The sequence below is a fragment of the Gopherus flavomarginatus genome, chromosome 9 (genome assembly GCF_025201925.1).
Source record: "Gopherus flavomarginatus isolate rGopFla2 chromosome 9, rGopFla2.mat.asm, whole genome shotgun sequence".
Lineage (NCBI taxonomy): Eukaryota > Metazoa > Chordata > Testudines > Testudinidae > Gopherus > Gopherus flavomarginatus.
In genome coordinates this window covers 30438858-30464563 of record NC_066625.1, presented here as the reverse complement: position 1 = coordinate 30464563, position 25706 = coordinate 30438858, and the positions used below count along the sequence as shown (strand labels likewise).

Genomic DNA, 25706 nt, shown 5'->3' with positions numbered 1-25706 from the left:
ATGAGCTTTCGTGGGTGAATACCCACTTTGTCAGATGCATGTAGTGGAAATTTCCAGGGGCAGGTATATATATGCAGGCAAGCTAGAGATAATGAGGTAGTTCAATCAGGGAGGATGAGGCCCTGTTCTAGCAGTTGAGGTGTGAAAAGCAAGGGAGGAGAAACTGGTTCTGTAATTGGCAAGCCATTCACAGTCTTTGTTTAATCCTGAGCAAGTTGCTGAAAGCGAGTGTATTTGTACCCACATACACAAAGTTGCTTTAATCACAACTGACTCGCTTTCTAAAACCCATTACTCAATTTAATGTATAACTTTTAAACTGTTTTGATTTCCAGCACTTTCCAACAGCAAAGCCCAAGTCCTATTCTGTGCCATATTTCAAGATGGCTGCTTGTTTCTTGGTTTGACAGTTAAGTTTTTTCACATTTACTTTGTCCCTGTGAGAATAGTTCTTCATCCAGTAAAAAGTACTGAAGGTGGAATTCTCAGCTTAGAATGTATTACACGCCTGCACATTCTGAACTGAGATGTGGGAGCAAGAGCCTTAAGTGGAAGGGTATAGGCCAGGGGATGGCTCACTCCTGCTGTCTTTCTAGGGCTTCTTACAAGGGCCAGTGGTGTTTCCCATGATCCTGAAACATCAATCTCCTGTGCATTGAGTACCATGTGTGAGGCTGCACTGTAATTCCAGACATGGGACAAAGTAAAACTCCTCTGAAACTTAACTTGACTTTTTTTCTAGGCTACATTAGCTCATAAGGCATAATGCTCACTTCTTCAGAGCATGCTCCAGTGACAGGAGCGCAAGGTGATTGGTGTCCTGGGTTCTATTCACAGCTCCCCAGATTCCTTATGATCCAGAGCAAATTCTTTAGGCTAGAACAGTGACACTCAGAGTGAGCTCCCGAGCTGCAAGTCTCCTATGGCTCTTTGCAACACATGGTATTAAAATACCATGTGATTTAATTATGAACCAATCAGGATGCTTTTACTATGTAGTTAACCAACTGTAGTTGATAAAATAATACTTGGGTCAGTCATTCTGCTGTGTGTGTATATAAATACGTACACTAAAATTTCCCTTGCCAGACTGTTTAAAGAAAGATGAATATATAGCACTACAGTAAATGAAACACTGAATTCACACTCTGACAGCTCTCTTGGGCAATGTTGATCATTAATTTGGCTCCTGAACCACTGAGGTCTGAGGCTCACTGGGCTAGAACTTCAAAAGTCCAATGATAGACCCATGTAATTATTAGAAGTGCTGAGCACCTGTCACTCCAGTTGAAGTCAATGGCACTGTGGCTGTACCACACTTCTGGAAAATCAGTCCCAGCTGTTTAATTGGGAACCCAGAATGAAATCACTTCTGTCAATTTGGACTTTAATCTCTTTGTTTCAGTTACTCCATCTGTAAAATGCACACAATACCTACCTCACAGGCTCATTGCAAGGTTGACATTTGTAAAGGCTTCTTCGGAGATCTTGAGAGGAAAGGCAAAGTGTTACATGACCATCTCTACAGCTTAAAAATCAGATGGCCATATTTACACCTTGACTTGTGTGGGTCTGCAAATATACCCCAACTTGCTGTGTACCTGATTGTGTATAAAACTTGATTTGCAGTGAACTCTGGATGCCAGACTACATTTCTATTGTCATGCGGGGGCAAAAGCCAGAATGTTCCAGCTGAGTTCAGGGCTTGTGGTTAAATATTTAAATGGGGTTTGGTTTAAAGGGGCTTTTTTTTTCCCCCCCCCAATTGTCCTGCATGGACCACAACCTTAGTTTTGCAGAAGGGCTGAGAGGGACTTGAGTCCAATTGGCCTTGATCTGACTGAAGCAGCATTGCTAGATTTTCTTCCCAGCAGCCTGTGTACTGAGAGAACCAAAATGAGTTTTCTGGAGCACAAAAATCATACTAATAAAGCACTATTGTATTTTTTCTCTGTTAAGGATAGACTGTGAATTCCCTTTGATATGGATCCTTTCTCTATATTGTTTTCCTATTATGGAAAATGTGTGGAAACCAATCTTCTATTGGATGATTTAGCTAGTGAAATGCTGAGCTATGGTGATGATTCAGTGTTAGAGGATTAGGATACTATTTCAGACATTGTTTGAATAGTCTTTGTTTTGCATTTACAATCCCAGAGCCCAGGGTTGGACTTCAGTGGCACATTGCTGCTTAAAAGGTGTCAGTTGCGCTCACCTTGCCTACAGTCTTGCAGACAAGACAGACTCTGATGCCCTACTCCAAAGGTCATTTTAACTGGTCAATTTAAAAACTGGTTGGTGGGGAAAGGGCCAGAATCTGCAGGTCCTACCTACTGAACTCAGGTGCTAAGCTGTCACATTTTTAACGTATCTGCTAAGGCCAGTTGCAGCAGCAAAGCCAGTGACCTTCTTTTGAAATGCAGTTCACTTCCTCACCCTCTTGTGCAATTATACTGTGAGGAGACCCTTCTTTACAGGTTAAGGCTGAAAGACTATTTGAAGGGCATCTGTCAGCACCTTCTGCCTGGTGTTGGTTTTCTATGCTCCCAGCACAGACTTGAGAAAATTCTTCTAACTGGCCATAAAGGATGTTCACTGTCAGCATTGACCATGAATCAGTTTTAATGGCACTGTAACACTTCCACACTATCTGTGTATAAAGACTAAATGGGCATTAATTTTTTTTAGGTAAATGTACTATTTGCCCCACTCAACCTGCTCCTGTCTTAACTTTTATATAAGGGTCTTGGTTCTTGTCAGCAAAAAAAAACCCCAACAACCTTGTTCTGACAATTCAGAGCATGCTACTGGAATACACAGGGTGCTTTGTGACATGTTACTGAGCAACAAATGTGAAGCTACAGATGCTGCACTTATGGCAGTTGGAAGTTGAAGTTACCAGCTGTAATTTTCTGCTGTCCATATTTCTGTAACTTAAAAATAAAATGAATAAACCAATAATTTTTTTGAGATTACTAAATACTGCAGTTGTGGTATCTGTCAGGTAATCTAAGGCATTTATATATAGTATATCTATTGCTGCAGTTATCTAAATGTGCCAAGGAGTAAAGATGCATCTTACCTCATTTCTCAAACCTGTCTCATGTGCTGTGCTAGCAGTTCAGTTAAAACTATTTTTTTTTCCTGTAGTGGCAGAGGATGATGCAAGATCCCATAGCAGCACTTCCAGCTGTACAAAGATTCTCAGTGGGTAAAATGGGAAGGAGCCCAGCCAAAGCGTGGCTGTGATAGATCATTTCCCCTCAGTGTGCAATAGAATATTGGTTTATTAAGAGTTCAAACAGTCACTTACTAATTGAGTTTATTCAAGTGTTAAGTAACCAATAGCAAATCAATTCTTAAATGTACAGACTGATCTGACTCTTCAAATATAGCATAAAAACTCCACGAGCTCTGTTTATGTGGAGACTCACAGTAAAAAAGATCTAAGTGCATATTCAAGGTGCTTTAAACCCACCTTGGAGCAGTCAGTGGCACATTGGAGGCTAATTACTTACCTCAATGAACATGTTTCTAAAAAGCCCTTTTAGTCTACAATGACTCATTGGCCAAGAAAAATCATCAACCTCCACCCAATAGGTTTACTAGCTTTGACAACTTTAAAATCTACTGAACCTCAGTCCTCTCTATTAAGCAACTTTCTGCACTCAGAGGGCAAATGCAATTTTTACAGCAGTGACTGAAGCCTTCAGCACCTACCATGTTGGAACATGGTTGGGAATAAAGAAGTTAGATGCCACCCCTGGTACAATTAGCATACGATTTAACTCAAGTGTTCTACCTTGATGTAGCCTGCGTGTGCTGTTGCCTTGAGGCTTTTCCTTCGAGGTGAGTTACTCTTTGCTGCCCCAGGGACAGCACAGGACCAGGTTCAGAGAATGAGCCCAGCTAAACTGACCTTTTTTAATGAGGGGAGCAGAATCACTTAAAATCCCCAGAGCAGTGTCAGCTCTGGTCACAGTGCAACAACCTGCCCCCTTTACAGTGAAGAGGGGGAGTTACATGCCCTGAAGGAGTGAGACTTTTGGGAGCTGACATAAAAGGCTTTTCACGTGACACTGTTTATGACCCTATCAAAAACATAATACATCCCTCACTATGGCAGCCAACCAGAACAACCAGCTTGTGGCAGACAAGTTCTACCCCTAGTTAAAGAAATGCCTTCCAGCCCAAATTGCAAGAAACATAGCTTCAGTGAAACAAGCCAGATGTGACCATGTTCTAGCCACACTGCTCAACTATGGAATGTGCCGCGGTGGGAGAACTGGCCCAAAGCGAGAGAAGCCGTGTGCTACTGCATGTTGCACTTCCACTGACCTTTCTTTAGTTTTTTTCTCATTGTCATTAGTTAATCAGGCTCAGTTTGCTGGGCAGGGAATTCCTTATCCACGTGCAACTAATGCAGTGAATACTGACCAACCCTCACAGTTATTACAGGCCCCTATTCTCCATGGTAGAGCAGCAGTTGCTGCTGTTGCACAGGGCTTCCCATGTCCCCTCTCTCTCCTGAGCACCAGGCCCATGAAGGGAACTGAGAGACTTCTGATTGAGGAGTGGCAAGAACAGAGGCAGCTGCTGGGTTGAGCCCATAGTCATATGTTTTGTGAATACAACCTTGTGCCCCTTCTTGCTGCTGTTCTGTGCAAGTTACTAGCTTCTCATTCCAGGACGAAGCAGCCCTTGGTAGGTCCTCGGTGCTGAAAGCCAGTACCACAGCTGGGGAGAATCTCTCAAGTCTTTCCTCACCTGTAAAGTTAAATGAGTGCTTCAGTCTCTGTCTGGCTTTGATCTTGAGTGTCTTCTGTCTGGTACTGATCCAAAGAGGCAGAAGGGCATGTATGACTGGCTTCTCCATTCATCTCCTTCAGTGGATGGTACATGTAGTCACCATGTTCACAGCGCTCTGCTGCCCGGCTCCTGAGAACTAGCCTCAGGTTTCCTACCACACTGATCAAAAGCAGCAGCCCCAAGACTGAGGTGAAGCAGATCCAGGTTCTCCTGTGAGAGAGGAAAGAATAACCCACTCTCAGAAATGCAGCACTATATGTTTTAGTACATCTGTAACTATGCAGCAGATTTCAGGAATGTGGCTCCTGGCTGGCTGCACCACTGCTGCAGCCTAAGGTCTTGCTTCTCACAGTGGCTTAAGTGGGTGCTTTTAGCCCCTCAGAGTGGCTGGCCTCTTCCTTTAACACTGACCTTTAGGCTCTCTCTTCCACCAATAGCTCTGACTGTGGCAGACAGAAAGGGGGAGCTTAGTGAAAAGCATGTTCTGCTGTGTGAAATGATTGGGGCACAGAAGAAAGATGAATGAATGGCTGCTGGCCCCACTGTTTTCAGCAAGTACAGGAGTGCTCAATTTGTTTTATAACTAAGGCTATGAGCTGGTCCCAGAGATCAGGAAGGTCATGGATTCTGTGATTTTAGGTGACCTCCAGGACTTCAACCTCTACGGGGGTGGGGCTCAGGCAGCCAGCCCTGTGCTTCTGTGATTTATTGTGTACTGACTGTGGCTTTTACTAAAAATACCTGTGACAAAATCTTAACCTTATTCATAACAAAAGCAGAACAGAGGGTACTTGAAGTGGTTCTCTCATTTCACTAGCAGGAACCAGAACATAGGGTTAGTTGTGGCCCCCTGCAGTAAAAGTAAGTGAATGGCTTTAAATGTGGAGGCCCATCATTAGCAGTGCAGCTGGTCTAGTCTCTCCTCATCAGTAATACAAACACCAGACAATGCTGCTGCACCTGGATGGTCTGCAATTCTAGAATCAAAATTAATGTGCCCAGAAGCTGGAAATCAAGTGCAACACAGGGCAAAAAGTAGGCTAAGGGCATTTAATCCACTGTTTACAATGGCTGTTTGCTTCCTTTGGATACTGTGTGCATGGAGCTCTACTTCCCTACACAAGTTACTTGCAGTTCAGAGCTAGTGGGGCTGGAGGACTTGCAATCCAATATTGCACTAAATGCTGCAGCATATTGCAACAGCCGAGACCTTTCTCCACCAATCCCCTATGGTGCAAACCCTGCTTCAGCTAGGCCAGAGAACAAAGCTCTTGTCTTACAGTTACAGAGGTCATTAACAATCTACCCCCAAGAGCTTAGCCAAAGTGAAGATGGATCATTATTCATCTCCCTCCCCAAAGCCAGGGGCCTCCCTGATTATTATTTACAGGCTGGCTGGTGCCTGGACAGTATGTGAGAGGAGGGAGGATAGGGCACACCCTGGCTCTCCCATGACCGCTGTTAAGCACTGGTTGCCCTGACCATCCCCTCTAGTCTTGTGCCAGAGCAGCAGGGCCATAGCTCTTGCTTGTAGCCCCACAACTTGAGGCTGGCTTTCAAAGCCAGCTTAGACACACTCCGCAGCCTAGGGGCAGCTCCCTCCTGTGAATTTGATTCTTAACCAGAAGCCTGATGAGCAAAGTACAGAGATTCCGGGGCAAGCACATGTATTATATACAATGAAGCAGGAGCTTTTCATACTCCATGGCCATCCTCTCCACAAAAGGCTAACTGGCGGTGGGCAGATGCTGCTCTATCATTTGTTCATATATAACCAAACACTGCACACTTACTCTGTGAGAAGGGGTTTCTTGTCACTCTCTTCCTGAAGCATGTAGAAAGCCAGACAGTGGCCAGCTAGAAAGCAAGATGACAACAGGTGAAGGAAACAGGCATGGGTGGGGTAGAACTGCCTCACACCAAACAAGCCCAAGCAAAGTGCCGGGGAAAGCATTAGCTAGCCAAGGTGGCGGCAGCTTAGCTCATAGCTCTGCGGAGCTAATGACAAGTGAGACAAGCTTTGGTCTCTATGGTCACATCAGTGTCACACGGTAAAGCTGCTGCGCCGTGTAGCCAAAGAGAACCACGCAAAGAGGCAGCACGGGACATACCTCTGGATAACTTGTCCTGCAGGCTGTCCTCATAGGTGATATTACAGCTGCCTGTCTCCTGGTCACAAGGACAGCCATGCTCGCAGTCACAGAGCTGCTGGCAGTTTGGCCCATACCAGCCTATGGGGCACTCTAAGGAATTAAGGTCGATTGATTACAAAGAAAGCAGGGTATACTCCCTGTAGGCTGGGATTTCCACATCAGCACAAGGCACGTTACCTCAGCCACGCATGTCCCACTAAAGCCATTGCACGTATAGTAATTGTTCAGAAACGTTTAAACGAGCATTATTTCCCCAGGGTATTTTCTCGAACTTGTCTAGTCTCCCTCCCCATAGCATCTGAGCACCTAGGGAATGATTTAGAGGCCACGATTTAGTTTGGAAGGACAAGCGTTTTATGAGAACGAAGTGACAAAAATTAAAAGAGCACAGTGTAATTAATCTGTGCAACTCCCTGCAGCAGGATCTTGAGGCAGAAAGTAAGATTCACACCAGCATTAGATGTTTTAATAAGAGCAGGTGCAGTTACACAAGCTAAGAAATAAGAGCTAGAGGCAAATCAGCCATTAAAGGGAGAGTGCAAAGGTCAGACTTTCAACACTCATTGACTCACACTAGGTACATGCGCGGCACGACACCCAGAATTAAGAGGTCACAGTCAGCTGCCTTTGGCTTTGCCAGATTTACAGCTTTCTGGCTGAAAGGTGGTCCATTTGTCAGGCCAGCTGTGAAGTAGGTGAGAGTTCACCTGGTTTTGAAAGCACACAGGGAAAGAGCCAGTCGCTTCCAGTTACAAAATAAAGCGTTATGTTTTTAAACTGCATTTTGTAGGTAAAAGGCAGCCCCCTAGCACAGCTGTAAGCCTGACCTTTCTGCATTAACATGACCCAAATGGAGAGCCTCTACCTGGGCTTGACTGAGCCCTGTGGGGCAAAGCTCATGTCTTCCTTAGTCTGAACACAGGGTTGCTCCATACAGGACATTTAAACTCTTCATACGCACAAAGCACTACTGGGAAGAGATGTCACCTTGCTGACAGATGGCTCCTTGGTATCCAGCCGGGCAGGTGCAGGATCCATGCACAGGGTCACATGCTCCACCGTTCTGACAGAGGCATTTCTGGGTGCAGCCATCCCCATAGGAGCCGCTAGCACATGCTGCAGGCAAGCACAAACTCATCAGGGTTCTCTTATTGGCCATGCCGAGAACAGCTAGAATTCTCCATATCAGCAAGTTAGCACCCCTTCCCCACCACTCTCCCTATTCACTGTGTGTTCATTACACAGGGACGGGACACCACAGCACCAACTACAAGCCAATCGGCTGCTAAGCAACTGGCAAAGTGAATTAAAACCAGACACATGCCCTGTGCCAGAGTGGAGCGAACCTGCCTCAGCTGGGAGCAGGGCATGCCAGGAGAAGGAAGAGATCCATTTGCAGGGGGCTCACATTAAGGATAAAACGGGGGATGACTCTGCTCTTTATGCCTCTGATTAAGTGCCCAGGGAAAGGAGTGCCATCAGAGCAGATGAAGAGGTTGGACAGGACTCCTACCTTGCTGTAAAATAAGCAAAGAATCCTGTGGCACCTTATAGACTAACAGACATATTGGAGCATGAGCTTTCATGGGTGAATACATGCATCCGACGAAGTGGGTATTCACCCATGAAAGCTCATCCTCTAATATGTGTGTTAGTCTATAAGGTGCCACAGGACTCTCTGCTGCTTTTATAGATCCAGACTAACATGGCTACCCCTCTGATACTTGATACCTTGCTGTAGCTGTTTCCCTCCTCCCCTTTAATGGGCATCCGATTCCAGTGAGGAATCCCCAGCTGGTGCTGGACAAGCCTCCTCAACCCCTGTGCTCACCACAGGCTAGCTCTGTCAGAGGATAACAGCTGAGAACCTTGTGGATATGGGAGGGGCCTTCAAGAAAGCTGAGGGGCCCTGCAGTTCAGGGACTATCCCCAGGCCTGGGCAGGGGCAAAGACTTCCCAAGGGCTCTCGAAGGCACTTGAGTTAACTGGTGCCTGCTGAAGTCACAGATCTCCTCAGCTCCCACTGATGATTTGAGCACCTGTGGCTCCAATGCCCGAGCCAGGTGTGCTGCTCATGGTGAGGCCACAGAGACACTGCTAACTGGGTGATTATGCTGGGTTGGGCTGTTTAATAAAAGGCATTTTAAAAACAACACACCCCCCCCCCCCCCCCGGCACTTCTGATCATGTGTCCATCCCAGACCCATCAGCTCTCACCCACGTTCCCTTCCCCATTGCTGCTCTAATGCTGTACCCCAGGGAACTCTCAGGAGGGCTGGAGAGCCAGGAGGGTGGTGACATCATTATTAAGGAGGTGAAACCTGAGAGGGGCAGTAATTTCTTCACATTACTTAAAACTTATTTAACTACAACACTTGAGGAGACCTTATCCTGGTTTAGAGGCTGAATCCACACTTCCCACCCTGCATTTAAGAAGGCAGGAAGCTCGCAATCTGCAGTTCTCAGACCCAGCTGACCAGGAACCACAGCTTGGAAATCCTGGCTGTGTCTAACAGGGGAAAAAATGTAGCAAACCCATTGCAGGCCACTATGTACCCTAAAGGTGCAACAGAAAAAGGACCACACACCCTGTTGTCTCTTTGGTGGCTCGCCCTTACAGAACAGTGTGGATGTTAGATAGGGTCAATAGAACCACGTTTCCCCACTGCTGCAGGCGTCAGGCAGACAGCGCCCTATAACGATGCGGTCCCCTCCATAGTCATAAAGAATAAAATTACAATACAAATTGGAGTTACCTTCACTGCAATTGCTGCCTATCCAGCCAGCATCACAGAGGCACCCAGCTACGAAGAAGGAAACACAAATCAGGCACTGAAGCTGAGACCAGCAGAGAGACCATGAGCTGCTTGAGACACCAATGCCCCCACTTAGAACATGCACCTGGAAATCAAGACAAGGGTTAACACACACTCCCCTCCAGACAGCCAGGGAGTGGACCAGCTGGGCTCATTTGCAGCTACTGCTATAAAAGGCTTGGCTTTCAGCAGAGCCTGGAGTAAGAGCAGCTCTCTTCTCTTCTCTAGGGAAGAAGACTTCAGTTCTCAGCAGAGCACAGATGCTTGATACTGGAGGCACTTTCTGTATGCAGAGCACAAGTGACTGGGGCGGGCTGGAGCAAGCCATGTTCTTGAGAGGACTGCAGTCAATCAAAAGGTACTTTTTCTGCAGGGGTTTCTGATGGTTGTGCTGGGAGCTTGTGGGAGGAATCACTCAGGATCATTAGAATGGAAGTCACTGGTGACCCTTAAGTAGAAAGGCTCCAGTGTGGTATTTCAGCAAGGCAGGAGTAATCCAGGGAGGTGACTGCCCTGCTGTTTCATCATGTAACAAGCTCTGCAGTTCCTGCAGGGATACAAGGATGTGGAGGAGCCCTGGGAGGGGAGATGTTCACAAGAGGCTCTCTCTTCAGTGGTCCAGAACCTCTCTCGGACTGCTAGGAGCTCAGCCTTGTTACTGTGTGGTGCTAGATGGGAGAGGTTCCCCTACTCTGACAAGGTGGCAGATATGACCTATAAATGTTAGCACCACTACCTGGCTAATCTCTACAGACCCAACACCCACAATAGCTACACCTCCCTCCCTACCCATTGCCCCCCTAGCTGGTAATGACGACATACTAGTGTGTACCACTAGTAACACACCCACCCCCCCGTTGCAATGGGCTCACTTTGTAAATAGTGGTGGCTTACACTCAGTGCAGATGCCATGCTGGCTGCAGTTGGAAGGCCCGCAGTCCAGGACGCTGCAATCTGGTCCTCTCCAGAAGTCCCCAGTGCACTGGCACTCTCCCAGCACGCAGTGCCCATGCCCGCTGCAGTCTGGAGGCTCGCAAGCAGGCTCATGGATACACATGACTGTCGAGACGCTCCGAGGGCAACGCCACATGGCGTCGGACTTGCTGAGGACAAAAGGCAGTTCCCATGAGCAGATGGTTGGGGTGTGAAAGCTTCTCTGTTCCTATAGCCCTATGGCATGAGTGGAGGAGGGGTGAGCTGTGCAGATACTGGCAAAAACTGAAAGCCAGGATCACTAAGTCCTCCAACAGGGAAACACACCCAGGACTCTGCTGATTTTTGGATCAGCTGGCACATTAGTAAAGTGCTTGGAGCTGTCGATCAGCTGCCAGCCGCTTCATATTTGATCCCCATTTCAGTCACAGCCCCATTTGATAGCTCTGCTAGCAGCCTGATGATGGTGAAGATTGTGTAATACCAGAGCACTTGGGAAAATTAGGTAATCACGCCAAATCCCATTAGTCACTCACTCAAAGAAAAACTGTCACACACTTTTCCTGTGCAAACTCCTAATGCTTCAAATTCTGATTATTCCCTCTTAGGTACAAGGTGAGAAGTAGACCTTGAGTATGCTAATTTAAAACAACAATTATCATAGTTACACAGTGCACTTCTGCCTGAAAAAGCCCAAGACATTTCCCAGAGAGCCACCATCAAAATACAGCCACCTCTGGGGTGGATGACAGCTGCTAGGTAGCCAGCTAGCACATTGTGCAAAAGGGGATGGAGCACTTTAGTCTAGGCCCATTACCCACTCTTCCAAGGACTAATGGGACCCTTTATAGCCTGGCAGAGCAGATAAGGTCTCTGAAAAATATTGACTCTTGCTTGCTACTCAACTCTTCTGCCTCGGAAAGAGAGGAAGGGGGTGGAATCTGCTGGGATTCATAACTCTTACTAGTCTAGCTATCTCATGACTGATGTCTGGACTGGTACTTTGCACCAAGACATCAAGTTATTTCTGTGACGTTCCAGGCAGGTCAGAAAGCAATACAGTTTCCCTCATCCTTCCATACACACAGATCAGCATGAAGGACCAGATTGGTTCCCGGAAGAAGCAGGTGCATTTCACAGGAAAGTCAGTGGGAATCCAACCCACTCTCGCCAGGCCTGAGTTTAGCCCTGTGACTCTGGAGTGGTTCCCACAGAGATCTTGTCTATGTAGAGGAGAGCTCCTCAGGCAACGAACTGGGAAGCTGAGGTGTCCCCATGTTTTTCACCATCCAGCGCCTACCAGTGATCCGATGGGTAACTCGCTAGGGTTCCATTTAAAACCAGAGTGGCTGAACCTCCACCATCCAGATTGATAGCATTCACGACACCTTGCTGCTTTAGGAAGTTGGCCATTTCCCAGAGATTGAGGCTGCAAAACAAAAACCAGTTTTTGCAGTTTAGCACCCAGGGATGCAGGAGCCATCTCTGGGGCAAAGTATAGCAGGCTCACGGATCATCTGGAGGGACTCTGAATTCTTGAACTGGGTTTATTCAGCACCACTTCTTGAAGGTTCTCATAGAGTCTAAAATCTGTTTAGATTTCGGACAGTCTTCTTACAGATGAAGCAAACATTTCTGCTGGTGGCCGGTGGATATAACTGATATATAGGCTTGGCAGAATTTGGTTTTTTTTTAATATAATTTGGATGGATAATATCTATGTTTATTCTTAAGCATTTTTAATTTTTTTTGTCTATTTTCACAGTTGTGTAAAACTATGGGGGAGAAGGGTCAGGCAACAATGATTTAATGACAGCAGATGTTAGGCTTCAAAAAGTTAAAGCTTTATAACCATTGACACAAACTGTCAACATCACATGTCAAAATATACAGAGTAAAGATCCCTAAATCCAACTCTAATAACATCTCAAGCAACATTTCCCTACTTTGCCTATCTGGAAACTTTGATGGTCAATAGAAATACTTTTGTCAGGTTGTGTCTATGGTGGAATAGATGTTTACTGACATTTACCAAAAAAATTGAATCCTGCCAAGCCTACTCACAGCTGTGGCCCTGGAAACACAGGAGTGAAATGGTTACCCTTGGATTTTTGCACTATGGTAGCTATGACAATGGAAAACTCCAGCCTGGGAGAGCTCCACCAATGGAAAGAATTCAAAACTGAGCTCAGACCCTCGGTGCGCGTCAATTGTACACCCTGGGGTGAGGCTAGCGGTTCTTACTTAATGCAGCTCTACTGGTGCAGACGAGCGCTCATGCAGCATGGAAGCTGGTTCTTCTGTCTATCAGAAGAACCTGAAAAGGGACAGAGTCCACATAAATCATGCCTCTGTCTAAAAGATGTTACCCCTCCTAGTTGTAAATCTGAGAGGACTATCCCTGAAAGAGCTGAGAAAAGTTTCCCCCTCCAGTTCTACTTCACGAACGTGGCAGCACTGTGGGGAGAGTCAAATTAATTTTCCTCCTGTCTAGTTGGCCATTTCCCCTGTTGCTTGGATGGGTCCCTCACAGGGAAAAGACATAGTTGACTATTGGAAAAGGTTTCAAACACCGGCAGGGAAAGCTGGCAGCAGGTGCCGGGCCTGAAATTCAGAGTCCAGGACCAGGAGGCACCTCTGTGATCATCTAGTCTAGTGGTTCTCAAACTTATTTGATCGCGCCCCCCTTCGTATCTGTAGTCATATACGTGTCCACCACACAAGTACATCTACCAATATATGTGGTGCTTCCCTTGAATCGGTTTTGGCTTCTCTGTTTTTCACTTGAGTTGTTTTTTTTTTCTGAATGCGCAAACGCTCCAATGTAAAAAGAGCAAAAGCAAAACTGATTGTGGTCCATGCTTACAGTTAAATGTGCACAGCGGCTCGTAGCAAACAAGGATGGCAATGACTTTGTATAATGCTATGCAAGCTTAACAGAAATCCGTCAAAATGCACAGCGCCATCTGAGGACCTGATATGGCTGGAGTAATCAGCTTTGCTAGTTATTCATTGCTGTGGGTAAAGTGCACACAGTAAGTGTCTGTCTTCCCCCCTCCCCCTAAGCTTCTCATGTCTTACCCCCTAGAATACATTCCATGCCCCCCAGTTTGAGAACCTCTGATCTGTATATCACAGGCCAGAGAACTTCTCCACAATAATTCCTAGAGCCTCTCTTCGAACAACATCCAATCTTGATTTAAAAATAGTCAGTGATGGAGAATCCACCACAACCTGGTAAATTGTTCCAATGGTTAATTACTCTCTCAGTTAAAAAATTATGCCTTTATTTCCAGTCTCAATTTGTCTAGCTTCAGTTTCCAGCCATTGGATTGTGTTCTACCTTTCTGAGCTAGACTGAAGAGCCCATTACTAAATATTTGTTCCCTGTGTAGATACAGACTATGTGATCAAGTCATCCCTTAACCTTCTCTTTGTTAAACTCAATAGACCGAGCTCTTTGGGTCAGGATAAGGCAGGTTTCTAATCCTTTAATCATTCTCATGGCTCTTCTCTGAACCCCCTCTAATTTGTCAACATCATTCTTGAACTGTGGGCACCAGAACGGGATGCAGTATTCCAGCAGCAGCTGCACCAGTGCCAAATACAGAGGTAAAATGACCTCTCTACCCCTACTCAAGAGTCCCTTGTTTATACATAGCAGGATTTCATTAGCTCTTTAGGCCACAGTCACACTGGGAGTTCATGTGCAGCTGATTATCCACCACGACCCCCAAATCTTTTTCAAATTAAGCACTGTAGTCTTAAACTGACTCCATTTCAAGTTGGCAGCATCCGTTTATTGTTTCTAATTTAGCCCAGTGTAGTTCTCTTTAAGCCAGAGAGTTACACCATGGCTGATTGGCTCCAATACCTTTAAATTCTCTCAGGTTTTACTCAAGAGTGCCAGAGGGAGAAGGAAGTTATAGACCAGGACATGCATCATACATCTAGCTTCCAGGACAGTAAGCTTCCATTTTAAAAAGTTACACTTCTAACCCTTTTAACTGAGGTGCGGGGGAATCATGCAAATGCAGCACTGTCTGGATAGCTCTGCAAACAACTGAAAACAATAGGTCCAATCTGTTCCCATTGCAATGAACAGCAAAATTATCATGAATGTCCATGACAGCAGTATCTCGCTCACCACTGCTGAGAAAGGAGAAAATTATCCTTATTCATCACAATGAAACCTACAATCTGAAGCCTAATGATGGCAACATCAGTGCCAACACGTAATTTCACTTGAGATCATTTTAGCAGAAAGATCCAGCATCAGTTCTTCTCTGTCTGCAGTAGTGGATTTAGAAGGGAGAGTGGGATATCAGAAGCCCAACTGGTTAAACAGGGCCCTGCTAGCAGTAATGGAGCCCTGCAGGGTTGTTCTCTCATTAACTCAGAGTGCCCGACTCTGCCTCTTTATCACCACAAACTTTTATACGGTGCCTAAAACTTACACCTGACTTTACTGAACATGGGATCTGATGCTGTTCTCAGTACTGGCAGTGATGCCAGATCAATCCCTTTTGATACTTTGCCTGCCCCATGAGTTTATTAAAGAACGAGTCCTCAGCCTTACCCCCTCACATCAGTCTGTCCATCCATATGAACCAAGATCAGTCGCCCGAGCCTGTCATGTCCCACTGCTGTCCTGGCAGATATCACATTGATGAACTTGTCAAAGGACCCTGCATGGGAAAAAAGATAATTCACAGGCAGGTGAAAGAGCTGACTTTACAGACTCCTCTAGCTAGAGAAGACTGAGCATTAATTACTAACTTAACTCCAACCTTCCCCATCTAACCTCACATAGGAATTAGGTATGAAAATTTCCATAACCACTCTTGTTACAAGAGACTGGCTGGCTTGAGGAGATTGGGAATGGAATATGGAGCCCTTCACCTCTGAGTCACAGGTTAAGCTGCAGCCCAGGTTGATGGTGACTGCTCTTGTGAAATGAGTTTCTGACTTCAATCTAGTTCTCCATGGAGAAGAATTCACACTAAAATAGGGCCCCTTGCTGGCACCCTCAGGCCAAGGACTAACTGGATATTATTATTTCTAGCACTCAAAACCTCTAATCAGGATCAGGGCCCAACGGATGTGGATCTGGAAGACACAGTCTCTACTCCAGAGTTCACAGTCCAGGCGGCTGCTCCCCGCTCTCTCAAACTTCCAGGGGAGAGCTCCAACTGTTGTATCTTGTTACAGCAGCTACTGAGGGTGATTGGTGGGGGGTATAGGAAAAGATAGTGTCCAGATACTGGCTGAACATCAGCTTATGGGCGTGACCTGTTAATCCTCCCACTCCTACATATTACTAGATTGGCATGGGCACTGGGGTGCTTTGCCTCACAACCCAGACAAAATAACTCTCCTTCTCCGAGTGAGGCTTATTTTCAGCTCCCCTACCTGCAGCACTGGTGGTAATGCTAGTGTAGATGCGGCACCAGCAACCACTGGCACGTTAACCATTATGCTGTCTAGGCCTATTCTGAGCAGGGTTAGGTGGCTTGGTGTCTAAAATGGCAGCAGATAGCCCACCGCTGTCACCAGCTGTGCTGGTAGTAGCAACAGGGAGAAATGTTAATGATTCTGGTTCCATTACAAAGTAGCACATGCTATACCCCCCATCTGATCCTCTCAAAGCAGTATGGGAAAGTTTAGCTCTGTCTACACTTGCAGATGCACAACTGTTTGCAGATGCACCCATGGCCAACAATGAGGGTGGCATGTACCAGTGCAGACACAATCTATAGTTCTGAAACCAAGATGCCCATTTACAACCTCCTCACAAGGCAGCTCATCAGCAGATTGGAGGCAGTAGCTTAGGATCTTTACCTGTGGTTTGAGTCTTGTCACACTCCGCTGTCTTACTCTCAGCGACATACACTTCTCCATCTCTCAGCAGCCAGACTACGCCACTTACCAGCTGCACAAATGGGTTGACTTGATCCAAAACATCCTCCTCCGACAGGTACCTGGGAGAGAGACAAGAGGAGTGAGGTGGCTCATCAAGGTGTCCAAAAACCTTTAGTGATGCCAAACTCTTGCCTTGTCTACATTAGGAAATCCATTTACTGCTGACGACAGGCAGCTCAGCTAGTTCTGGAAAAAAATGTGATCATATGTGTAGCTCAAGCTATGTTCTGCACTGTTTCAGAAGCAATGGACTGAACCTTGCTGGCAGCAAATCTATACAACACGCTGGGTAATACCCAGGTGACCACCAGCCCCTTGTGTATGCTAGAGCTCCTGCCATTGATACCGCCAGGAGAGCTGAACCAGAGGAGCAGTGGTAGGGAGATTATGGCAAAACACCTTACTCTAGACAGAACCATCCCCGCAGGCAGAAACATGTCAATTTTCAAGCACAGGCAGAGCCTCGGGCCCTGTCTCCACTAGCAATGTGTTAAATCTTGTACAACAGCAGCTCCAGGTTTAAAAGAGCCTAAATAGTTTAAGGTTATCCTGGCAGTGAAAATGAGTAGAGAATCCACATTGGCCTGGGTGAGATGGGTTTTGCAAGGCATGGAATCAGTCCCAGGACTCCTAAGGCTGTGTGGACAGATCCTGCACTGCATTATGGGAAGGAGCCTTAACAAAAACCCAAACCAACATTCTTGGAAGCAGAGCTAATGCTGCAAAAGGCATTCCTGGCTACAACCTCCAGGCCAGCTAGTGGGCGTGGCCATCCATATGAGTTCTTATTCACACAAACATTCACTGAAAAAACAAAGCATCATGAATACAAGCGTGATTAAAGGTGAGCGTATTTAGCATTGGAATGGCTCTCATGGCATTGTGAGAAAACCCTTGACAATTCATGTCAAATGCATCCCATCTGGCCCAGGGAACGCAGAAAGCGTCTTAAGTTTATTTTGGAAGAATACTTTACTACCCTTTACTAACTGTGCTGGATATAATGTACCATGTACTTGAAAATCTGCAATATTCAATATATTTCTGAAGAGGGAATGTCTAATTTGTACGTTTTAATACACGATATTTACAGACACTGATTCTCATCACTCTCCTGGAAGGTCGGCATTATCTCCTTTTGATTGGTGAGAAACTGAGGCACTGGCAAGCTGAGGGTCTGATTTCCTGAGGTACCAAGCACTCACAAGCATAGAAGAAATTAACAAACTGTGGGTATTCAGCACCAAAGGGACCTGCCCAAGGTCAGAAAGGGGAGTCTGGAGCAGAGCCAGATGTAGAAATGATGAGTGACTGGCTCCAAGGCTAGTGATTCACAGATTCAGATTCTAAGGTCAGAAGGATCCATTGTGATCATCTAGCCTGACCTGTTGTATATTACAGGCCAGAGAACCTTTCCAAACTAGAGCAGATATTTTGGGGAAATGCCCAACTGAACTACAAAGCCCTGAATTAAAAAGATAAATCTTACTCTTCAATAGACCATAGTGTACATGGCGTTCCAGGTTTAAATGAACCAGTGCAAGATTGGGAAAGTCTTCATAGTACCTAGGCATGCACCACTTTTTTTTTTAATAGATGGGCTCTGTTTCTCTACAATTAATTGTATGTAAAAGTGATAGTCACACAACTTCTGTGTACAGAGTCCATTACAGACAGAGGAGAAACTGGTTCTATAGGCGTATGCCTAATCAGTTGCCTATGCAACACATAGTACAGAAATTGCACATGCAAAAATGAAGGCTGTTTGGAACAGTCTGTAAATGTGATCCTTTATCTGCATGGTATTATTCCAGGGAAACAACTATTTCCACAAAACTTTCATATCCCTTTTGTCCTTCCAACAATGTAAAAGTAATTTAAAAAAAAAAATGAAGCTGCTAGGTGAATACATGAAGCCCTAGTATTGATCTTGATAAGCTGCATCCAGCCCTGGAAAAATATCCGGCCTTTCTACGAAGCTGCTCTGATAGATCACACTGCCAGTGCTTCCTTTCAATAAGGAGACGTTCTATAACGTACGGGATTAAAAATTGTTAATAGTAGGGGAAGGTCCAGAAGCCAATTCCTAGGGGGGCACTTTCTGCCTTAATGTTTATTACTAAGCCTTTCGGGAGAAGAAAATGGCACAGAAAAGTGCCCAGATCCTTACCCAAACACCATGGTGCCATCCTTCCTGATCCCAAACTGCGCATTCTGCATGCCTCTGGCATTTCTCACCAGCCTTCCATTGCTCACAATGTTCCCGAGGCATTCTCCGGTGACCATGTCAAAGTAGCCACCATTTTGGGCCACTAGGCACTTGCCACGTCTTGCAGTTTCTATCACAGTGGCCTGACGGCTTGAATTGCAACCTCCCAAGCCGCCAGGCTCTAACACAGAGAAGGTTCTCAGGGGGTTGTTCACAAAAGTAAAGTGGCCATAGACTTCCCTTTGTGTCTCGCCTTCTGGCGGGAAGTAAGACACGAATCCTTTTGTCGTAGTCACAGGAAGTTTGGTGCTAGTGTCGCTGGGCCAAGTTTCATGAGTTACATTGCCATGCACGACAGCTTGACAGTCTCTGACGTACCTGTGATGGTGACGAGGACCGTAGTAGGACGGAGGATATGGCAATAACAAGTCGTCATTTAATGAACCCCTGAAATGAAGAGATGGGTGAGATTATAAAATCTAGTTCTCATTCAGTCAGCTAGTCTGTTTTCCGTCTGTCTGTCTAAGCTACTTACAGGGCCCTCTGAGCACCTCAGTCTTTTTAATGTGTTTAGCCCCACAACATCCCTGCATGGGAAGTGCTACTATCCTCATCTTACAGATAGAACCGAGGCACAGAGCTACATCTACAAAGGCTGTGGCAGCAAGCCTCCCAGCCCGGGTTAATAGACTTGGCCTTGTGGGGCTCATGCTGGCGCTCTAAAAATAAGCATATAGCCAGTAGCTTGAAGTTGCAGTTCAGACTCTGAAGCCTAAGGAGGGAGCAGGCTTCAAAGCCTGAGCTCCAGCCTGAGTCACAACTTCAAAGCGCTGTTTGTACAACTATTCTTAGAGCACCAAGGCAAACCCAAGTCTATTGACCTGAGCTGGGACACTCGCTCCTGCAGCCTAGGTAGACAAATCCAGAGACACTAAGGCCTTGTCTACACTTAAAACTTCTGCCGCTTTTAACTTTGCTGGCATAGTTAAAGTGGCAACTCTGTCCTCTCCCCACCTCCAATCCATGCATCTATGGTGGTATATTGGTACAGCTTATTCCAATTCAGCTAAGTGAACTAAGCGATACTACATCTACACTAGGGCTTTGCTGGCATAACTATGCTGGTTAGGGGGGTGATTTTTTTTTTCCTTTTAAACCAACATAGTTACGATAGTAAAACTTCTGAAGTATAGACAAGATTAAGTGCCTTGTCCAAGGTCACACAGAAAGTATATGGCAGAGCAGTGAATGGAACCCATGTCTCAAATCCCTAAGCTTCTATCTGATAGGGAAACTAGTACTGTTCTGCTGTCACTATTGCACTACCAGCAGTGGGAGTGATGGCATAGGCAGGGGGCAGGCATTTTTTAACTATGCATCACATAAATGATCAGAGCAGGCCTAGATGTCACAGTGGCAAAAATATCTGTAGGGGTTCAATTACAGCTGTTGGTGCAACAATGGGAGTTTTCTTAAAGAGCTTAGATAAAGCATTGTTGACAAGATGAGCGGGGGGCTGGGTGTGAAGGGGAAAGAATAGGTAATGTGGGAGATGCCCAGGATAAAAGGATTTGCTGAACTCAGAAGGGGGCTGTGATGCAACTTTTTTTCTATTTTAAACAGTCTCTTATATTCCACTTGCTTTGATGGATGGAAACCACTGAAACTGGTTTCCAAATTGTTTACTCAAGGTTAGTAAATAGGTTGTTACTTTATGTTGCCTTTAGCATGAGATAAAAGGGAATAATATGTGCCAAAAACACACCTTATAGTTTTCTGAGGTTATTGCATATGAATATCAGTCAGTAACTATATTAAAAAAGACATTACAAGGAGAGTTGTACAGTGGAAATTAACTCTGAAATATTAGGTAACTGATATAAGGAAATCCTGTCTTGAATACCCAAGACAATTAGATCTGGTCTACACTACAGACCTTTATTGGCATAATCAGCAGTGTGTAAAATCTACATCTCTAACGACTTAGTTCTACCACCCTATGCCCGCATAGGTAGCACTTATGTCATCAGGAGACCTTTTCCCGCCAACATAGCTACTGCCTCTCGGAGGTAGATTCACTATGCTGATGGAATTGCAGCTCACTCATGCAGCATTTTAAGTGTAGACATGCCCTTAGAAAAAATATAATATAAAGGAATTATGGGATGAGACATACAGAGCTCACTGTTTTCCTCAGACTCCCCAAAGCCTGGTCTATGCTTATAGAATAGTTGTGCTAGCTGTAGGTATTCAACTGTTGCACTAGTCCAGGTTTGTCACCAACGTATATGAGGCATAATTTGGTTGACATCATTTCTGAAAGGAGGCTAGGTAGTAATCAACTATTGGCATGACTATAAAAGCTAAAACACTCAAATCGTTCTTTCTTGCTATGTTCTCTCTTTCCTAGAGTGGACAAACAACAAAGTAGGGTACTTAGCTTCTAGACTATAATAGTCATAGGCTCATTTCCAGGAAACTTTCTCTTCAATGGCTTTTTTTGTCTCTCTTGCTTGCTTTTTGTCTCTCTTGCTTGCTTTATGCTGTGGCTCCACAAGCAGGGAATGTTATATTTTTGCTCCTACACTAAAGTCAGGACGGAGCAGTTTGGACAAGGGAAGATCTGCTAAAAGTTCATTTCCCCTCTAAGCGCATGTCACGTCGGGGACAGGACTTTCAACGAGTACTAAGTACAGCCAAGTTCGTTCCCTAGACCGTGTGAAAGGCGCAGGTCGGCCGAGACACCCCGCGCCTCTGGGTAGAACCTGCTGCACTATTTAGGGGAACGAACTAGACACGGAAGAAGGGGGCGGATGCAGAGAGTGCGGGTCAGGAACAGAAAACTGCTTTTACGTTGGCCCCATGAGAGCACTACAGGGGGAGGGGGTAGATGATTTGGGGGAAGGGGGAAATTGGCTGAGTTTATTAGCGGGGAAAGGGGTGACGGGGGGGATGGAGAAACTGGACCGGGGTTACCAGCGGGGGGGGTGTGTCCCCTCCCCAGCCTGGACACCCGGGCTGGCCGGATCCGCCGCCCGGACAGGCGCCGCCAGCTGCCCAGCCGGGAGGCCAGAGACTCACCCCCCGTCGCTGCCGCCGTGCGCTGTGCGGAGCCAGCTGAGCAGCGCCAAGGAAGCGGCGACAACAGCCACAGGCCGCTGCCGGCTCCCCCAGCTCCGGGCCGCGCACCCCGCCGCCAGCGTGGAGCCCGCCATATTGAGCGGCCCGTAGGCTCACATGACAGTGAGTCACGTCATGTGATCAGAGATAGCAGTGAGGGGGGACGAGCTGCGGGTTGTGCGCCACCTAGTGTCAGCCCGGCCGTATCGCTCCCGCAGAGGCCAGGCAGGCAGGAGCCGGCAGACACACGCTAGAGCAGAGCTTAGCAAGCTATCTGATGTGGGGGACCGGCAAGGTTTTTTTCCAAAGGGGGTGTGGGTAGATGGGGGGGGGGGGAGAACCCAGGGCAGGGGCAGCAGGGGAGTGCCGGAGGTGAGCCCAGGGCTGGGGTTGGGGGGCAGCCAAAATTTTTTTTTTTTTTGCTTGGGGCAGCAAAAAACCTAGAGCCGTCCCTGGCGGACTGGCACCGGTCCGTGGACCACCACTTTGAGAAGCACTGCCCTAGAGGGCAACGTTTAAAAGCGAGAGGCCTCTTTATACCCCAAACCCAACCCCCATGAAACCCTCCATAATACCCCCCAAACTCCCCCATGAGACTAGCGTAGAAACAGAATACTTTCCATAACTCCCCTAAAGATCCACATGAAACTCTGCAAAAACCTGCCCCCCCCCCTAAAAAAAACCTTACCCCCTTCAAGTGATGCCCCCATCTCAGAATCTGGTCTCTTGTGATCCCACCACAAACTTGCTCCCTCTGTGGTGACCCTCACCTCTCCAAACCTTTCCCTGTGTCAGGGCCTCCACATTGGTTCCACACCCAACTGGAGCCTTGCCAGCTCTCAACAAACTTAGCTGTACTTAGAGTGACCAGATGTCCCGATTTTATAGGGATAGTCCCAATTTTGGGGTCTTTTTCTTATATAAGCTTCTATTACCCCTCCCACCCCCACCTCATCCCGATTTTTCACACTTGCTGTCTGGTCACCCTAGCTATACTCCTGATATTTGGAAGGTTGGTCAGTTTTTTTTCCCCCTCCCTAAAGCCCCTGGAACCCCTTGGTGCCAAATGGGCAGTGGACACAGGGTGCACAGGGTTTTACAGGATCTCTCATCCCCGGGTCAGATATTTGCATAATAGTTCCCCAAAGGGTGGCATGAGATGTCTCTACCAAGAGCCAGTAGCCCACTGCTCATCATAACCATTGGGATAGGCATGTACAGATAATATTGAAGGAGTTATGTATCTATACTCTTAAGGCCTTGGAGTTAAGGCAGGTCACCAAGAGGTGATAACCTCAGAGCTGTTGCTTTCAGGCAGGAAATAAGACACCCATCGCCCTGTCTGGTACTTTGTGTTTTGTACATTTTATGCCTGTTTGCATACTGAGCCATAGACAAAAGAACAGATTGTGAAATCTACAGAAACCAACAAGCAGTAGGAGGGACGTCCTGCTTGTGAATAAAGCCAAAGGATTGTTGTGGTATATCGTGGGGTGCAAGGAAACACATGGGGTCCATCGGCTAGAAGGTAAACGGACAGCATGTCTGCCACATGAAAGGAGGGTCACAGGCAAGCCTGGGTGTAAAACCCTGCAAGGACTTTGAGACGCAAGAGTATGTAGGCTACAGAATGTGTTATCTAGCCATTTGTTTCCAATACTTCTACTTACTACTTCTTGAATCTCTGAGTATTGTTAAATAAGCTAATACTTGATTTTACTATAAACCTATCTAAGTGCTGTGAGGTAAGTGACGCAGTGATCTGAGGTGGAACTGGCAAGCTAGAGTGTACTGTTCCTCTGGAAGCAGTGAATCTGTGAATATTGCGAGTATCCAGTGAACCAGGGCCTGGATGCTCCAGGGAGATGGTGAGAGGGCTCAGAGGTTAGAGTGTGCCTGTTGCTTACCTGCAGAGAAACAGCAGAGCCTTCATAGATCTAGAGCAGGGGTTCTCAAACTTCATTGCATGACCCCAGGATGGGGGATCAAAGCCTGAGCCCATCCAAGTTCCACTTCCCTGAGTGGGGGGGGGGGTCCAAAGCCTGAGCCCCACCGCTCCAGACAGGGGGGCCAAAGCTGAAGCTGATGGGCTTTAGCCCCAGGCAGGGGGTCTGCAACCTGAGTCCTGCCACCCAAGGCTGAAGTCCTCAATCTTTGGCGTTGACCCAGGGTAGTGGGGCTCAGGCTTCATCCCTGGGCCCCAGCAAGACTAAGCCAGCTCTGGTGACCCCATTCAAAGTGGGTCATGACCCACTTTGGGGTCCCAGCCCACAGTTTGAGGCCTGCTGGTCTAGAGGGGAGTGCTTGTGTTGCCAGTGGCATTGGGGAGCTGAACACTGGCAGGCACAGACAAGGCTTCTTCATGCTAAGGGCAGATGCTACCAAGGTGCCTCACAAACCTGGGTACCACCAGGAAATGTCACACTCAGCTCCTGGAGTCAGGTGATTATGGGAGTATCTGGGCTTCCATTCTAAATGAGAAAAGGGTGGAGCCCTTCTGGCTGTAGAGATAAGCTTGAAAAATGTGACTCAAGTGTGGCCAAGGGATCAAAAACCTGAATGCAATCCCCCCAGCGCGCACACGATTTTTTGAACCCTTGTGGTTGACAATACTTCATGCCCCAGTCACCCCCAAAAGTCTGTTCCCCTAGCATGTCTCTCCATGCCTCTCAGGTCCTGACCCTAGTCATTGGGAATCCCCTTTAAATGAAGGTGTTGAGCAACTAATAGTTCCTAGAAAATACATAGAAATGTTTTTCTTTGCCATATGCTGCTCAGGAGAATCCAAGATATTATTCCACATGCCCACATTTTTCCAGCACCACAGGCTTTACTCAGATTTCCATAGACTTTAATATTGCCCTAGCTCTCTAAAGTTAATGCTAGAAGGGTGTTGCTGTGGGTCAATAGACCCAATTTATGATTCTTTCAGCCCCATCCCTTTTGACAGGAATTGCATGATGGGATCCTAACCCAGGAAAGAGCTAGCTGTACATCATAGGAGTCCTTTTTGGGTAGCAGTTTTATCATGCTTAGATTCTAGGAACTGTCCAGTATGGGGTTGGATATTTACTCATCCTGTAACTACTCTAAAAAAGCACTTCTCAAGCTGAGGATGTGTACCAGTGATGATATGCAGGGCCGGCTCCAGGCACCAGCTTAGCAAGCAGGTGCTTGGGGCAGCCACTCCAGACAAGGGCGGCATGTCCAGGTGTTCGGCGGCAATTTGGCGGGGGGTCCCTTGCTCCCGCTCGGAGTGAAGGACCTCCTGCTGAATTGCCGCAGATTGCGATCGCGGCTCTTTTTGTTTGTTTGTTTGTTTGTTTTGGCTGCTTGGGGCGGCAAAACCCCTGGAGCCGGCCCTGATTATCTGGACCACTTACTGGTGGGCCACTGACAGCTGCAAAGTCACATGATGCTGGCTCCACCTCTTTGGTTACAGGTGCTTCTTTACAGGCATCCTGGCTCTTCTGGTCACTTTCTCCACCAGCTTATGCTAGAGATCCCAGTGAAAGCTGCATATCAGTAATTGCTGTATTTGCTAGGGGGACACTGTGCAATAGGAAATGAGACCGTGAGTGGGTGGGGACATAATCTGTTCTCAGGTGGCAGGGCGGGGCGCTGTTCATGAGATGATCTCTACTAGTATGTTGCTATGCAGAACATGCCACTGCTCTAAAAGCTTACACCAGAGAGTATCCCTGCATCAAATGTGGAAAGTTCCCTTTTTGGTCCAGCATCTGA

General features: G+C 46.7%; 1 protein-coding gene across 2 annotated transcripts; it reads right to left on the bottom strand.

Moving 5' to 3' along the window:
* Positions 1–3267: 3267 nt before the first annotated feature.
* NAGPA (N-acetylglucosamine-1-phosphodiester alpha-N-acetylglucosaminidase) lies at positions 3268–22058 on the bottom strand. Of its 2 annotated transcripts, XM_050966429.1 has the most exons (11): positions 21924–22058; positions 18804–19289; positions 16553–16692; positions 15291–15399; positions 12012–12140; positions 10673–10881; positions 9719–9766; positions 7950–8078; positions 6921–7052; positions 6603–6666; positions 3268–5019 (listed from the first exon to the last, which is right to left on the bottom strand). In XM_050966429.1, exons 1-11 carry the CDS (start codon positions 22055–22057, stop codon positions 4776–4778), a joined length of 1824 nt encoding a protein of 607 aa, XP_050822386.1. In that variant the 5' UTR covers position 22058; the 3' UTR covers positions 3268–4775. The 2 variants fall into 2 exon arrangements, with proteins under 2 accessions (XP_050822386.1, XP_050822387.1); XM_050966430.1 differs by lacking the exon at positions 12012–12140.
* Between the last annotated feature and the right edge of the window lie 3648 nt (positions 22059–25706).